A 16,844-nucleotide genomic window follows, 5' to 3' on the forward strand; every position below is an offset into this window, starting at 1 on the left:
TCAAATAATACCACCGTTCGGGTTATATCTTAAGGTCAAATCTATTTTCACTTCATAGATAAAAAGTAGCATATTCTCTGAGCAAATGATCAAAAGAACGCATGAATAGACTCAAGAACTGTGTATTGCAATGGAAACGGAACCTGACCAAAAGTCATTATACCTTTCAACCATTATACCTGAAATGACTGCCCTTGGGGTATCGCAACGGGAATGAAACCACATTGAATGTATTCTTTACCGTTACTGAAGTTGTACTGCCGTTAATGTTTCACAGTTAAAAGTACGGACGAGCTTTATCAGACTATGGTGACACAATAGTGCAGAAGACATGGTTGGACGTACTTATGCATACCCATGAAATAAAAATAATCTCTGTATTAATACCTGTACCAAAACGTAGTCACGGTCATCCATAATCGATTCGGACAGGAGCGATATGATTTAGTACATAGGTTACGAAAGATATAGCTGTGAATAGATTGCACTGAAAGTCACAATGAAGTAGACTCGCAATCGTCTTTATTTGCAATAGGTTGTGTTGGCTTGAGTTTTATTGTCAAATTTCGTGTGTGTCTGGTGATATTTTGTCCTTATTGAAGCTGGAAGTTGAATTCAGACGAACGTTGACATATAAAATCCACGAATTGTTGATCCCGTGTTTCATAGATCACAATTATAGCTGTATCAATGAAGCAGGACTTGCAAGGTGAGTGAAAGAGTTTAGTTTTACGCTGCACTTAGCAATATTCTAGCTATATGGCGGCAGTATCAACAGCATGAATCTACTAAAGTGGGATACAATGACATGTGTCAACCAAGTCTGACCACCCTATCCAGTTAGTCGCCTCTTACCACAAGCATGGGTGAATCAAAGATCAATCCTAAGCGAGATCTTCACAAGTCCTGGTGAGGGCCACTAGGCCAACCATTACACTCTAGATGTATCAGTGTAACCAGAATATCATACAGTTCAGACTTGACACAAAATCCAACAATGTTTTCCAAATCAGAAATTTTTATTTCACAAATATGCACATTTGATTGAGCAGTAGAGAAAGATGCTGAAAGCTGACACAGTGGAAGCAAGAGGCCAGTCAAATAAGGCATTTTGGCAGTGCAAGATACATCAACCTGAACCAGGTGTGTGGACACCCTGCATGTCCCCCTCCGCCCGGTGGACCACTGTTACCTCAACCTAAGCCCCTCAATAGCTGGGCACAAGCCAGGCATTATGCTCAATTATGTAGGACACTACAACTGTTTACTGTCCTCATTTTGAGATCAGACATTTAACCACCCTCACTTTACATGTAAGTAGAATTCTAAAACATGATTCTAAATGTTAATTCTTTAAACTCTCCGAAGTATGAATGTTTAAACAAACTATATACACCATCTGTATACTAACTGGTAACCACTGGTGATAGGCTGGCTTGTCCCAGGGATCCACCGGTTGAGGGACATGAGAATACCTACTGGTGCCTGATTTGGAATGTAATGCAATTTATACAAAATACCAAAATGCTTGAAACGATGATATACATGTATAAAAAGATAGCACATTGATATTTTGATGACATCATAAAAATATGCTTAAAACTATCAAAATGTATTGGCAAGTCCAAAATCTCTTCAGAAGTAGAGGTATATGCAAAGTTGATAAAAATAAATAGCAAAAATAATGCATGGATACAAAACTGACCAGAAGTGGGTTACATGGTTGAGTATTAATAACTAAAGCTACAATAATATGAACATAGGAGTACAATACTGTCAACTGTTCTGTGCTCTACAACATGGCAGGAAGACAGCCATCAGGTCTCCACTACAGCTGGTGAGATACAAGGGTAGGCCACATTATGCCACAACCACATTTTAAGGCTGTCAATGTTATATGAAACAGTACAGTTTCATTCTGGACTATAGGTGAGATCTGATGGCATGTCAGTCAATGGCACCTTCTACAAGTAGTTGAGGGCTGAGCTCTCCAACCCGATTGTTTGGCATGATATTTGATGTGGCAGACTACTAGCTATAGCACACTCACTAAACCATGTAGTCACTACTGTAACAGCACTGTACATATGTTATAGCAAAGCACCTTCTGGGCACACATCTCTCACCCCACCATCATGTAACAGTCATGGAACCACGATTGTCTCTCCAACGCCATCTCCGACATTTGGAAAAGGCCACTTGTAATGTGAAAAAAGCAAGATGTGGATGTAAATAGTTACACTAACCTGACATATGTCCCCATGTTACACATCTACTGAGATGTTAAGGATGAAAGATATCCAGATAAAATATGCTTTCTCTGAGCAAATGAGAAGCCAAAGGATAGTAGACTTTATCCAATATAGATTTTAGAACCTTTAACTGCAATAATGAAACAGGGACCTTTAAGTAGAAGGTATTGTCCAGAATTATGACACAATTGACTTTTGGTGTATAAATTCTGGCAACACTGAGCCCAAAAGATAGCAAAATAAAAAAAAATATATATCAACATCAGTACAGGTGAAAGGGAAAAAGTGTCATGTTGTAAAGAAACATGAGAATATATATTGTACAAAATACCGCATGAAAATATGTAAAACAGAAAATAAGCTAAGTAGAATAGGGATGCATGAAGAGGTAATGCACCTCTTGTGAAAACACTTGATTGCTAGTTAGGCCTGCTATGAACTACCTAACACCCCCTTGGTCCCTGCCTTCTCCATAGAGCCACGCCAACATCTACACACGCTTCTCAAGATGTACAATAGGAAAAACATCACAAAACAGATGTAGATATAGCTTGATGATGGAGTTTTCATTACCACCATCACCACATTTTCATTGCATTATATGCCAAGACACAATTACCACATGAGGACAGTTACTGCATGATCTGATGAACAATTACTAGACATCTTGAGAAAGCTCCTTGTCATGTAGGTGGGTGGCTCGATGGAGTAGAATTCCTACACACAGAAAACCTTCTACTGAGGAAGTTCCTGCTCCAGTAAGTCAGAACCAGGATTAAGTCATTGTTGTCTAAAAATACTAGGGGTCACATGACATGGTCAATTTGTTCATTAGGGAATGCAACCCATTAGAAACCCTTCCACTGACAGTGAGCATGTTGACATCACGAAGGTAACCTGCAGGCCAGGGAAAGCGTTTCTATCTAAGGTGATCTGACTCAACAGAACAGGCAGTCGACACAAGCTTTGGGCAGTCATATAGGGAACTGTACACTCTCTAGAGGGGATCACCTCAAATCTGAAACTCAGGCTACCATTATCCTTGTCCATATAAGACTGCCTTGCCAGACTGTTATCTGTGTGTACCCTCCTGTGTTTCTGCATCATTGATAATCAACACAGCAGGACAGCAATGGAAGGTTTTCTGCTCTACAACTACATCAGTACAATGCACTGGTTTATCATAATGCTGCCAACATTGCAAAAGGTGAACCCAAAGTGATCCCTAAGTTGTGATAACTTGAAATGAACATACCATTGGATTTCAGACCACAGCATCATCTAGATCTAGTCAACCCTGTCTTGCTGGCCACTACTACTACTACCTTCAAGCACAATCAGCTGGAACACTCATATCTTAATACCGTTCAAGACATCAATGGCACAATTTTATATCACTTTGGACACAAGCATCATGAGTAATATTAAACACTAACATGCTTCAGACAGACATGTTACTGACTTGTTGAAAGACACAACCCAAGCACAGTGGTGTAGAAGACCTGACATCAGCCAGAGGTTAGTGTTAACCACACCTTCATACAAATCTGAGGGAAAGTTCTCAACATCAACATACTTGTTAAGCAACAGTATGGCACTGACATAAAGTGGCAATATCTAGAATCCACTCAATATAATAGTTGTAAATCTGTACCATTGGTAGATTGAGCAGGTACATCAAACCAGATGTTGTCCATGCTGCTGGTTTTTTAGAATTGAGCTCAACAACCTTTGTTATGAAACAAAAACAGAATAAGCATCAAAACCGACATATTAAGCAATATCAGCAATTATCATCAGCAGAGCTAGACATATGTAATACAGGATGATGTACATGAATATTATTCAAGAATACTGGAGGCACAAAACAGCTGGTACAGTGGTGTCACCGCAGTCAAGAATGACTGCCTGTGAAGTTGTGATAGCAGCTACGGTCACAGTAGTCAAATATGCTTCATTAATTAATTATATGAAGAGATGGATTGAATTAAAAGTCACACTAACCAAAGCTGCACAAAAATATGGCCACATTGTGATAACTTCCTCCCTCCTTTCTAGTCCAGTAAATGCTTCAATGGAACAATGTTGCAGCCAGGCCATAGCAGAAACTTCCCTACAGAAATCACAAGCAGCTAGTGTGGATGCTGACTTCCAAGCGTGTGTTGATCACCATCCCTCTTCCCTGGAAAGACAGATGATTCTTGTGTGATGAAATAGATTGGTTGCTCATAAACCTGGCTGCAGCACTGAAGGTAGAGATGACACAGAATTCCTGACAAAAAGCCATTTTATTTGTTCTCTGCTGGAGCTTCTTCAGTCTTTTCTTCCTTTTTCTCCTCAGTGTTTTCTTCCTTCTTTTCCTCAGTCTTCTCTTCCTCCTTGATCTCTTCTCCCTTCTTCTCCTCCTCCTTGTTCTCTTCCTCCTTCTCACCATCTTCCTTCTTCAGATCATCATCTCCCTTCTCTTCCTTGATCTCTCCATTCTCCTTTGGCTTCTCTTCTCCTTCCTTCTCCTCTTCCTTCTTCTCCTCCTCCTTGTTTGCCTCCTCATCTCCTCCAGCATTGGGGCCCTTATACTTCTTGGACTTCTTGATGAAACCTCCCTCTATCATGCTGTAGGCCATATCAATCAACGTCTCCTTCGTCTCTCGTGGAGTGATGCCCAGCACATCCTTCATCTGAAACACATAAGAAGGCACACTTACTGCAAAAACTTCTTTTCATTATACCAAGTTCAAAATGGACCATTTTTTCTTTGTCTCTTGTTTTACACAGATATCATCAATATTGCAAATGGCAAGAGTAGTTTCAGAAGAATGTATACAGACAGACACATTGGGACATGCACTTATGATATCTTACAGACTCCAAGGGTACAGGGTTATTAACTGAGACAGAACTTACCCTTGTATTGTCAAACTTGTAGACCTTGTTTACATTTGGCAGAATCATCTTGATGGTCTTGTCAAACAGGCTTGTCATCCACAGTGCAAAGTAGGGGCAGTTCATGGTGGGGACGTTGTAACCTGCACACACCATCAACACATTACAAATACTGCCATAAGTCACACAGTATTACTATAACACCCCTCCTACGAAGAGAATACCTTGCCTCATGGGTACAATACAATACTTCCTATCACTGTTCTGGATAGACTAAATGAACCCCAGTTTGGCCTGCTGACCATTACAGAACTTGATGGGTACAATACAATACTTCCTATCACTGTTCTGGATAGACTAAATGAACCCCCAGTTTGGCCTGCTGACCATTACAGAACTTGATGGATACAATACAATACTTCCTATCACTGTTCTGGATAGACTAAATGAACCCCCAGTTTGGCCTGCTGACCATTACAGAACTTGATGGGTACAATACAATACTTCCTATCACTGTTCTGGATAGACTAAATGAACCCACAGTTTGGCCTGCTGACCATTACATAACTTGATGGGTACAATACAATACTTCCTATCACTGTTCAGGATACACTAAATGAACCCCCAGTTTGGCCTGCTGACCATTACCCGGTACATAACTTGAAGGGTGCAACATTATACTTCATATCACTGTTCTGGACAGACTAAATGAACCCACAGTTTGGCCGGCTGACAGTTACATAATTTCAATATGGTGTAAACTTCTCTGTTGCTTAGTGAAGCTAAACATTTTGCACCAGAAACTTAAAATTACAAAATACCAGACTGAGGTGAAGGAAATGCATTTGTATGTAGGAGCTGGTACTATGTGTAAATACATACCATTTTCTGGGACACACACGACAGGGACAAACATTCACACAACAACTAGTATGAAAACAATTTGAAGATTTGAGTGCTGTGATAAATATAACATTCACATCTGGCGTGCATAAATGGATCATGCAATCATCATTAAATTATTTCAAGCAGACATTCTAGAATCTAAAATAATAAAAACGCACCTACCAACAACAACTGTCTGCACTGTGACAATCTATCTTGTTGCATGGATTTTTCACCAGTTGTAAGTTCTTTCAACAATGTGCTAATCTAAGCTCTGAAAAACTTGACTAGGAAGTCATGAACTAATTGATGGTGATTGACTTGCTTACTACTTCTTGTAAAGGACAAAAAGCTTGGGGAACACTGTTTCATGGGGGAAATCAAAGGTCTTTGATGTGACAAGGGAGTGCTTTCATCACTGTACCATACACAAACTCACCTTGGCTATCAAATTTCTTGGACAAAATAAGAGCCATTTCTTTAAACCACATGTTCTGAGCATAACAAATGTGCCGTCTACCTGCACAAAACATGCAAGCAAACATACAAGTATTCATGCAAATCAATACACAGCAGAAGCCAACAAATGTTAATGACACGGTGAGATGTAATTTTCTGAGTAAAATTGATATTTTATACTTATCCTGACTCATGCTCTTTTGCTTGTCCCCTTCCTCTTGCTAGAACATAGTGGAACACTTGTATCTCCTTAATTGAAGCTCCCTTCAATGTAAAATCACTAATTGGTACTCACCCACGAGTTACCTCCCCTGCCGTAAGGGCGGGAACAGGTGTCGCCACCCTCTGGCCTCATGCTTCACTCTCTCCTGATTTTGCGAGGCCCAACACTTGAATTTACAGGAAATCCAAAGTGTTATGTGGGGAGGATGGGAGGGCTAACCTCATGAGTCAGGATAAGTATAAAATATCAATTTTACTCAGAAAATTACATATTTTTCCTTATCCTGACTCATGCTCTTTTGCTTGTAGAATCCACCGGAGAGGTGGTGGGTAAACAGAATACTTTGGATTAATTAGTGATTTAAGTAAGTGATATTGTAATAACCCCTGCGGGAACTTCATAAGGCATTGAGACTTAGGATATTTCCTTATAATAAGCCATAGATATATACACTATAAGTGGGGTATTACCTTACTAATATACTGATATATCAATATATATATATAAACTGCTACTCTAGCGTGGCTGTACACTGAATATAACTCAGTATGAGCTTAAGGTTGAATAACCTAAGCTAAATATGTACATAGCCCTAGAACTCCATGGAGTTATAAGCTAGTGAATATATGTATCATATATCTAATAATCTCGTGGGGGTGAATATTAGCGCTCTCGAGGGACTATCAATTGCTGGCGAGGACCAAAGGACCGAAATGATGAATGCCAGAGGCGTCCTCGGTGGTGATATCTCTGAGATAGTGATTAGCAAACACCATGTTAGATTTCCAAAAGCATCCTTCCATAATTGTATTCAATGAACAGTTACCATGAAGAAGAGGGTGGATGCCAATGCCCTGATTTCATGAGGATTTGATGCTGTTGGAGGGTCCAGTCCTGCTGCCTTATATAGGCGTAAAATGACAGTTCTTATCCATATTGATATGGTGAGTGCGAGAGACTTCTGTCTGATTTGTGGCGATACTTGGGATGAACAATCTTCTGGCGATCTTAGCCTTGTTTTGGAAACGGCGTAAATAGATTATGAGAGCTCGTACTGGGCATAGAGATAAGTCCAATGTATCTTGAGATCCAAGAATTGAGGATAAGCGCGGGGATGTGAAATAACCTGTCTGGTTGACCTGGTAGTTGATTTTTAGCGATGAAATCCCATCTTAATCCCAGGTCGCTGTCTTTTGATTTTCATCAAACTGTATCCTCTCATAATCTAGAGCATGAATTTCAGATATTCTGGCTGCCGTGGCTAGCGATAACAGGAAGACTGTTTTCTGTGAGAGAAATTCAAGCGTTATCGATTCAATGGTTCGTAATCCTCACTTGTGAGGTGTCGTAAAACTACATTCAGATCCCAAGCTGGAAGTGGAATTTCGCTTTTGGTCCTCAATCGGAAAGCGCGTAGTAAGGCCAGTAACTCTGGTGTTCTTGTTAATTTAACACCCGTTCTCATAGAAATCCCACAGAACTAAAGCGGCAAGATATGTTGACAATGTCGAGCCTTTTAAATGTTTGTTTTGCGTAAGTAACACAAATAGTCTGCCACTTGAGGATCGTAGCATCTCTCGCTATAAAACCCTTGTTTGTTGCATAATTTTGAAACTTTGCCACTTGTCATCGTACAAGTTCTGGCGTTGAGTATCGTAAAGGCAAAGCGTGACGCTTTTGCGCCCTGGTAGAATATCCTCTCTTGTTTAAACACATTTTAATACAGTCCATCACGTGAAGTTTGAATACTTCTGGGTTTCTGTGCACCTGTTTGGTGTGAGGATGTATTAACAGGTTTTTGGCGCTTAGGTAGTTCTAGTGCGGTTGACCCGATATCTTGTATTAAAGGCGGAAACCACGTTCTGGCCGACCAATAGAGAGCGACCAAAGTGAGTTGTAGGCTCTGCGTTTGGTTGATTTTCTGTAATACTAGAGTATTATTGCTGGAAGGCGGAAAGCGTGCGCGCGTGAGGCCTTCCATGAAATGCTTAGGCGTCTGTTGCCCATGCTTGTGGGTCTGGCACTGGTGACCACGAATGTCGGTAGTTGATTGTTGAACCTTGTGGCGAATAGATCTACTAGCGGCTCCTATTTGCTTGATTATCTGTGCAAATATCTCTGTATTGAGCATCCATTCTGTCGGCGACGGTAGATGTGGCGAGAGAGTCGTCTGCTAGTATATTCCTGGCTCGGGAATGTGGCATGCTTTGACATGTAGATTTAGATCTTGGATTATTCGAACAGTTGAAAGGTTAAATTCAAAGGTTCGGCGATCTCGTTGAGCCTTGTCTGTTCACATAAAAGCGCCACTGTCGAGTTGTCGGTATGTATCATCAGGTCGCATTCTGTAGAATGTTGCTCCAATGTCTTATGGCGTTGATTACAGCTTTCATCTCTAATGCGTTTATGTGGAGTTTGCTTTCTAGCTGAGTCCATAACCCTGATGCCGTCGGTTGGAGAGATGAGCTCCCCAACCTTGGAAGGCAGCGTCTACATATAGATGGGTCTTGAATTCCTGCTCTGCTAAACAAATCCCGCCATGAGACATTCGATTTCTTTGTCCACCATAATAGATGAGGTCTGAGATGTATCGGTAGACTGAATGGTTGTAGGTCGTCGAGATGTGTATTGGCGAAGACCTGTAGCGGACGTAACTGTAATCTGCCTATGACTGTCAAGTCTTGGGCTGATGTTAGAAGACCTAGTAAGCTCTGCCATTGTCGAAGTGGTAGCGGTGACAGTAGAGCTGGTGGAATGATCTGTTGGATCTTGAGCCAGCGGTCTTCTGAAATACGACTATCACGGTTGAGATTGGTGATAAATCAGTTCCTAGGAATTGCAGATCTTGCGATGGTACTAGGTCCGACTTGTGTAAGTTTACTAACCATCCCAGCTGTGTTAGTAGCTTTATGATGTAGTTTAACTGTAGTTTGAGATGCTGTGGATCTTGATCTACTTGTATCCCGTCGTCGAGGAAGAGCGCTCGCGTAGCCCTTGGCGATGTAGATAGATAACAATCGGTTTTCGTTATCCTCGTGAATAACCATGGGGCTGATGCTATTCGAATGGGAGTACTTTCCACTGGTAATGTAACCCGTCTAAGCGTAAACCCGAAGGTATTTCCTGGATTAGGGATGTATTGGGATGTGCAGATAAGCATCTTGTAGATCTATACTGCCCATGTAGTCCATGGGCGAATCATCTGCCGTAGCTGCGGTAGATGTAGCATAGTGAACCTGGGTGGTTTGTTTAAGTAAGTCTTGTTGAAGAAGCTCATGTTGTAAATGAGTCTGTATTTCTCCTTGGAGTTCTTCTTGGGTACTAGGAAAACTGGGGAGTAGAAACCTGGTTCGATGTTTCCTTGCTCTATTACTTCTATGGCCTGCTTGGTTAGGAGTAATGTAACCGCCTCTCTTAACTTTAGTAGTTGTTGTGCCTCTACCTCGAACTTGTGAGGGTTGACTGTTAGTGGAGGCTTGGCCTGTAGTGGGATCTGAAATCAGCGTTGAAGAATGTTGGAGACATAGGTGTCTTGAAGTATTCCCCAGTTTTCCCAGTGTAGTTGAAGGCGTCCACCCACTTGTGGCGGTTGTACTGGAGCGGCTGGGGTGGAAGACTCCAGTCGTTCGAACCTGTCTTTCAGCGTTTATAGTTCGCGGGAACCTCTGGGTGTCCTGCCTCGTCCTGACCCTCCTCTATAGTTGCCATATGGGCGACGAAAGAATCTCTTCCCTGGAACTGGCAATCTTCCTGTCTCTAGCTCTTTGTAGGCCCGTGAATTTAGATCTCCTGAGTATCTTTGTGAAGTCTGTCGAATGACACTGGCTAAGCGTGTCCATCGATTTAATCATCAGGACTTCTCTAGAATCCTTGGTGACTTCTTTGGAGACTGTGTCTATTCCTCCGTCAAATATGGATGGGGAAGACCACGGGGCTGTATATAGTGGAGCTGTAAAGTTCTCACCCCAGTTGCAGGAAGCTAGGAGGCCTTGACGACGAGCTAAGGTCAGTGCTGCTGAGACAGGCGTCAGATGATCTGTTAAAACTGCTGGTCCTTCTTTTGCATCAGTAGGGCGAGTAAATCATTCTGTCATCTTCAGAGGTAGGTGTTCGAAATCTGGAGATAAGTGTCTCATTTATTGTTCTAGATCTATTTAGACCGAAGAACATCGCCTCGTCATGGTTTCTATCTGAACCAATTTCCGATCATCAATCTTGTAGTACTTGTTCTTGGCATCGGAGATCAGCTTATAGTTCTCATCGATGTCTTGCGCTTTGAAGAAGGGTTCCATATTATGCGTGGAGAACTTCTTGGCGCTGAAATTTGGCAGATGTGGCGTCTGAACCTTTGTGGCTTTGTTAAATGCTGTATCTAGGTTCTGAGGTACGCCCATGTCGAATTCGATTGGGGGTAGTGTAATAGCATCTCGTCATCTTCTTTCATCAGATAAGTCTAAGCCTTATTGCCACTCTTGGAAGGTGATGAGAGATCTAGATTATTGACCATCCAATATCTTATCTCTGCATCTGAGAAAATAATTCCTCCATCATCTTCCATTCCATCATCATAGATAAGAGGTTGTTGCTCTTCTGATGTAGGGCTGTGTGGCTCTATCTCTATATCGTTTGGCGCTTGTGGAGATCTAGTTGTAGGCTTATGTGCAGACCTGTGAGGTGATCGGCGTGGTGATCGGCGAGGTGATCGTCTTGGTGATCTATATCGATAGGTTGACCTTCTTGGCGATCTATGGGGGACTGATAACCCAGCGAAGCTCTTGTGTAGTCCCTTGCTGATCTTTTAGATGAAGGCGATCTGGGTTCAGGTGTGTCCTTGAGCGCGCCAGCGAAGCCTTTATCGTCGGTCCTGGGGAGCGATGATATGACCTTAGCGAAGGCTTGCGTGTGGTCTGGTGATCAGATTCCATATCTGAGTATGGCCCGAAGAAGGTGATGATTCTTCCGCGCCAGCGAAGGCCAGCCAGCGAAGCTGTACATCTGGGTCCGCCGTCGAGGTGGTCTGTGACTTCCTTAGCGAAGGCTGCATTGTCGTGGCTGCTCACGTTGACAGATGGTGCCCTGGGGTGCTGTCTACGTTGGAGCCTTCGATGGCTTCGGACCCTGGGATGGCTGCTTCTCCAGTCTATAGTGGCCTTCCATCATAATCATGATCTGTTTCATAAGATCGTTTGGGATGATCTGCGGCGTAGTAGATGGTGCCCTTTCTGCTGTGTTAGCGGTGGGGCCCTCAGCGATCTCGTCTGACATCAGTGTAGAGGCATCAGGCTGCTTGTTGATCTCTGCTGGCGTCACTGTCGCTGTCACTGGTAAGCTTCTTGTGGCGTATGTCGGGTATGATGATCGGCTGGTCATCGTAGAGGCCCAATTCTGCTGCTGGAGCGATCTCGTCTGAGAAAGTTCGATGACCGTAGATTTCCCTTTGGAGGAAGGCGCTGCCCTGGGGAAGTGCGAAGTCTGCGTTGAAGAGCGTTGAGGCCCTCTTGGACTTTGTCTGCGATGACTGGATGTCTGGAGAGGCGATTAAGCTTCTTAGAGGTGACGGACTGCATCCCGTCCCTCTTCGATGGGGTCTCAAGCAGAACACCAGGCGGGAGGGATCACTTTCGACAACAGTTGACTGGATGGGCAATCCGGCGTATCGGCCATGTCTACACCTAGTTTGCGTGACCTATCTGCAACCCGTCTCAAGGGCTTAAAGATGGTATTTATCAAAGGCAGAATTGGTTAAATTTATGCAGTAACTGCAGCGTGAGTCAAGCGCACAAAGTAGTACAACTAGGGCATACCACATGCGGATCCATGGCGGAAAAGCGTAATCTACAAATAGTACAGTTTTTCATCAATGTAAAACTAGCTGAACAATCGCGAACTCCGTGAATAAACAGTAGAAATCACGATTAATTATTAGCATAAAATAACTGAAGGATACTAGCTATACCTTTATAGTAAACTATAAAGGTAACTAACTAAGAAAAACCAAAGGATATAGTGTGTAAGGAGACACACAGGCTCTCACATCCTGCTCACTGGAAGAAGAAGGAGAGAGTGAAGCATGAGGCCAGAGGGTGGCGACACCTGTTCAGCAGCTTCTGACGGGGAGGTAACTTCGTGGGTGAGTACCAATTAGTGATTTTACATTGAAGGGGCTTCAATTAAGGAGATACAAGTGTTCCACTATGTTAGCAAGAGGAAGGGGACAAGCAAAGAGCATGAGTCAGGATAAGGAAAAATAAGGTCCTGTTATCAAAGTTCTTAACAACTCTAACATTGTGGTCCCCCCTGGACTACTCGTTTTGTGTGTGAAGGTCAAACATTGTGAACAGTAAATGTTTTGGCAAGTGACAGCAACTTAAAAGAGTACTGTGATGGTTAAATGTTAAAACCAGCAAACTGTAAAAAGAAGAACAATCTTACTACACTATGACAGAAACATGACACATACAAGCAGCACACAAGACATCATCAGTAAGCACATGCTTGACACAGTGACATGCTGCCAGTGTTTGGTCCAGCTGCCGGACACATCACCTTGAGGTTTGAACTCTTTAGCAAGAGCCTGCGCCATTTCTTTCATCCACATGTTAACATTAACAGCAAGGTGGCGATGCCCTACAATGAATAACTATATGTTAAGAGAATCAGAACAGCTTAAAAGCGGTAACAGCTAAGATTCCCTGAAGTGAAACCATAGATCAGTCATTTATACTTATAAACATAATGAGCTGGGAACATTGAAGATCCTGGTGGGCAGACAATCATCTGTAAACCTGATGTGAGCTGAAATTTCAGTTTCTGAATGAGCACAAATATGGAAATCACATATAATAAATAACAATTTCTAATAAGTACATCAGTACACAACTATAAGGAATTCAAAATGATGTTACCAAATTATTTAGTTATTCTCCAACAGGAAAACTAAAATCCATATGTCAAGTCAGTATCCATGGGAAGACTACACACCAATTCTCTTTACAATCTATCTTCTGAAGGTTAATTACAAGTTTATCAAGAAGAAGAAATATGATTTGTTCTTAACATAGGTCTCTCTTAGAGTGAGTGAGAGAGCTTGGGTTTAAAACCACTCTTAACTGTAATAACAATATTTGAACAATAAATAACAGAGGTGAGAGTAAAACCTGGGCCTTTGGTTACCTCAAACAATAAGCTACTACCCTAGTTGACCAGTGATAAGACCTGACGTTGATGCCAGTCCTGGCACTAACCTGCAGCCTCAGGGGTGACCATGGCCTTGATGTGGGCAGTAGCAACATCCCGCACATCCACCACCGGGAAGTTCAGTTTTGGAACAACAGGCATGGCTTGCGTTCAACAGGCTTGACAACCTACAAGTACAAGTAATCTTCCTGGATCAGGCAAAGGAAAAAAGTCGTGACACAATCCATTAGTTACTTGACAACCTACAAATACATGTAACCTTCCTGGATCAATCAAAGAAAAAACAGGCATGGCACACTCCAATAGCTGCTTGATAACCACTTACAAACACAGCAATGTTCCCTGATCAGAGATGATATATTATGGCCCGATTACTAACACACCTACTAGCACAATGTATGATCAAATGGTGTGACAGCTGCACGGTCTTCTATGATGCAATAGTCTGTAAGGTTCTACAACCTTCATTAGCTAGCTGCAGATTAAACAGTGCTAAGACTCACTAGTGTAGTGAGGCAGCACCACTATCCATGGAAGTGTTACACCTACCTCCATACTGGTACACTGTGATCCATGAAGAACAGGGCCCATTACATAGGCAGGGTTCACCACGGCAAGTTCAATCTTGTCCGAGTCTGGAAACAGGACAGCAGAAAGTGTCACTTCAATATATCCATGACAACCTCAAAGATCCCACAATCCATATTCATTCAATACATTCACACTTATTCATCCTTCAAAAAGCAATATGGAGCTCGTATCTACTGAGCTACAAGGTACTTGTGGGACAGAAGATGCAGGGATGCCAATCCACAGCCCATTTGATATATCTGGGACAACTGGCATCGGTGGTGAGTGAGTTTAATGCCCTTTTAGCAATATTCCAGCAATATCACGGCTTGGGACCCCAGAAATGGGCTTCACACATTGTACCCATGTGGGTAATTGAACCTGGGTCTTCTGTGTTATGAGAAGATGCTTTAACCGCTAGACTACCCACTGCCCTATCTGGCATCGAATATAAGTAATCTAAATTGACAATTAGTAATAGTCATTAAGTAATGTCTAACATGTTTGGATAAACATGATAAATGGAAGTTATTGATAGCAATATATTTCACCATTCGAACTCCTCAAAATCTGTGAACTATCCCATCCATGGTAAAGTGATTATTTGTGGACTATTGACAAGTTGTGTATATATGATAATGACTGAAGTGAAGTCAACAGTTAGTTGAATTACAGGTCATGTTGTTTGGACAAAACTCTTAAAACTGACAATCACATTGCAACAGGAACATTTCACTTTCGGACCTAGTTTAAACTATTGGAATCATTCTGCCAAAATCACAATCGCTTCTTTCTCTAAATAGTGAGTGCGTTTAGTTTTACGCCGCACTCAGCAATAATCCAGCTATATGGCGGCGGTCTGTAAATAATCGAGTCTGGACCAGACAATACAGTGATCAACAGCATGAGCATCGATCTGTGCAATTAGGAAACGATGTCATGTGTCAACCAAGTCAGCGAGACTGACCACCCAATCCTGTTAGTTAAGCCTCTCCACGACAAGCATGGGTTACTGAAGGCTCATTCTAACCCAGACCCATTATCTCTAATTAAGGTGCTGAGAGATAAACAACATTTATTTCATTGGCAGTACTAGGGGCAAATGATATGTGATTCCTTAACTCTCACAAACCTGTAGGGGTGGGTATTGCAGAGAATTTTCATATTGCGATATATTGCGATGCGAAAGCTTATATTGCGATATGTATTGCAATATATTGCAAGAAGGTTTTTTTAACAATAAACTACTACTGATCAAGTTAATGTTTTATTTATAAAGCAAAAACGCAACAAAATCACTATGCTTCATTAAGCTATAATAAAAACTTTTAATCATGACAAAATAAGAATATAGATAATATTTAATGTAATTTTCACCACATTCATTCCCACCACCATTACCACAATTGCCACAATCATCAAGGTTTCCGAGTGTTAAGAAGTTTTCCGAATACAAGTCAAAATATCGGTTTTCTATCAGCGTATCGCAATTGTATCGTTTTCATATCTGAACCGGTTAATACGGGTAAACCGGTTATATTGAGCAGCCCTACAAACCTGGCAACTCTTTAACGAAGTCCCAAGCAGCTTTCTCTGCCAGCGTCTTGCTCTTGGCATAGGCATCCAGCTTCTCCAGGTCAGTCCAGTCCTCTTCTGTGCATACCTTGTCAGCATTGGCTGATGGTCCCCCTGTCAACACACAATCTTTGTTATCAGAGCAATGCTACAGTTATCAGAAGTCTGACTGGTGATAGGTGCGTCTTGGAATTCAGCTGTAGTGTAAAAGTTATTTCAATAATGCTTAAATGAGACCAATGAGTAAACCGATAAGTAACCATGCTAATAAACTTATGTTTGTACAGAAATTGAGACCTACAAAAAAAGCTGGCTGCTGTAATTTACACTGCCTAAAAATATTTTGGAAATGAGAACACAATGTTTGATGATACTTTGATGATTATCTTACAGGAAATAGCAGCACAAGAACTTGTGAGGACCACCCTTTTGACAGTTTTGGTGGTGACACAAGCTTTCAGCACACTCTGTGTCCCATCAACTGCAGGCTGGATAACTTCGTTCTCATCCTTGGGACTCTGGGCAGGGAAGGGGCTTGCCACATGAATCACAAACTCAGCATCCTTGACAGCCCTGGAAGCATGAACACATTATACAGTTTCAGCAAATACACAAAACCATTGACAACATATTCTATATTCGATTCATTTATCCACATCCCATACTGTTAATCTTCTGTCGGCAGAGTTAGTGAGGCAGTGTTAAGTCCAATCATTATTTATCAAGGGTGAAGTTCATTTAAAAACACTGCAAAACTGACGACTTTCATCTGTCTGAAGTAAGAACTGTATTAAAAGTAT

At 41.8% G+C, this 16,844-nt stretch overlaps 1 protein-coding gene across 1 annotated transcript in view; it reads right to left on the reverse strand.

The window, feature by feature from the left end:
* Window positions 1-1,000: 1,000 nt before the first annotated feature.
* Window positions 1,001-16,844, reverse strand: part of LOC124266750 (phenylacetaldehyde reductase-like) — a 40,482-nt gene continuing 24,638 nt past the window's right edge. The window contains 8 exon segments of the mRNA XM_046701537.1: window positions 1,001-4,930; window positions 5,157-5,278; window positions 13,249-13,329; window positions 13,947-14,042; window positions 14,120-14,141; window positions 14,449-14,534; window positions 16,027-16,158; window positions 16,436-16,617. Coding sequence (XP_046557493.1) covers window positions 4,541-4,930; window positions 5,157-5,278; window positions 13,249-13,329; window positions 13,947-14,042; window positions 14,120-14,141; window positions 14,449-14,534; window positions 16,027-16,158; window positions 16,436-16,617 — 1,111 coding nt within the window. The 3' untranslated portion in view covers window positions 1,001-4,540.

This window comes from Haliotis rubra, unplaced genomic scaffold (genome assembly GCF_003918875.1).
Source record: "Haliotis rubra isolate DU_JTF1 unplaced genomic scaffold, ASM391887v1 Scf128, whole genome shotgun sequence".
In the NCBI taxonomy this organism is placed as follows: Eukaryota; Metazoa; Mollusca; class Gastropoda; order Lepetellida; family Haliotidae; genus Haliotis; species Haliotis rubra.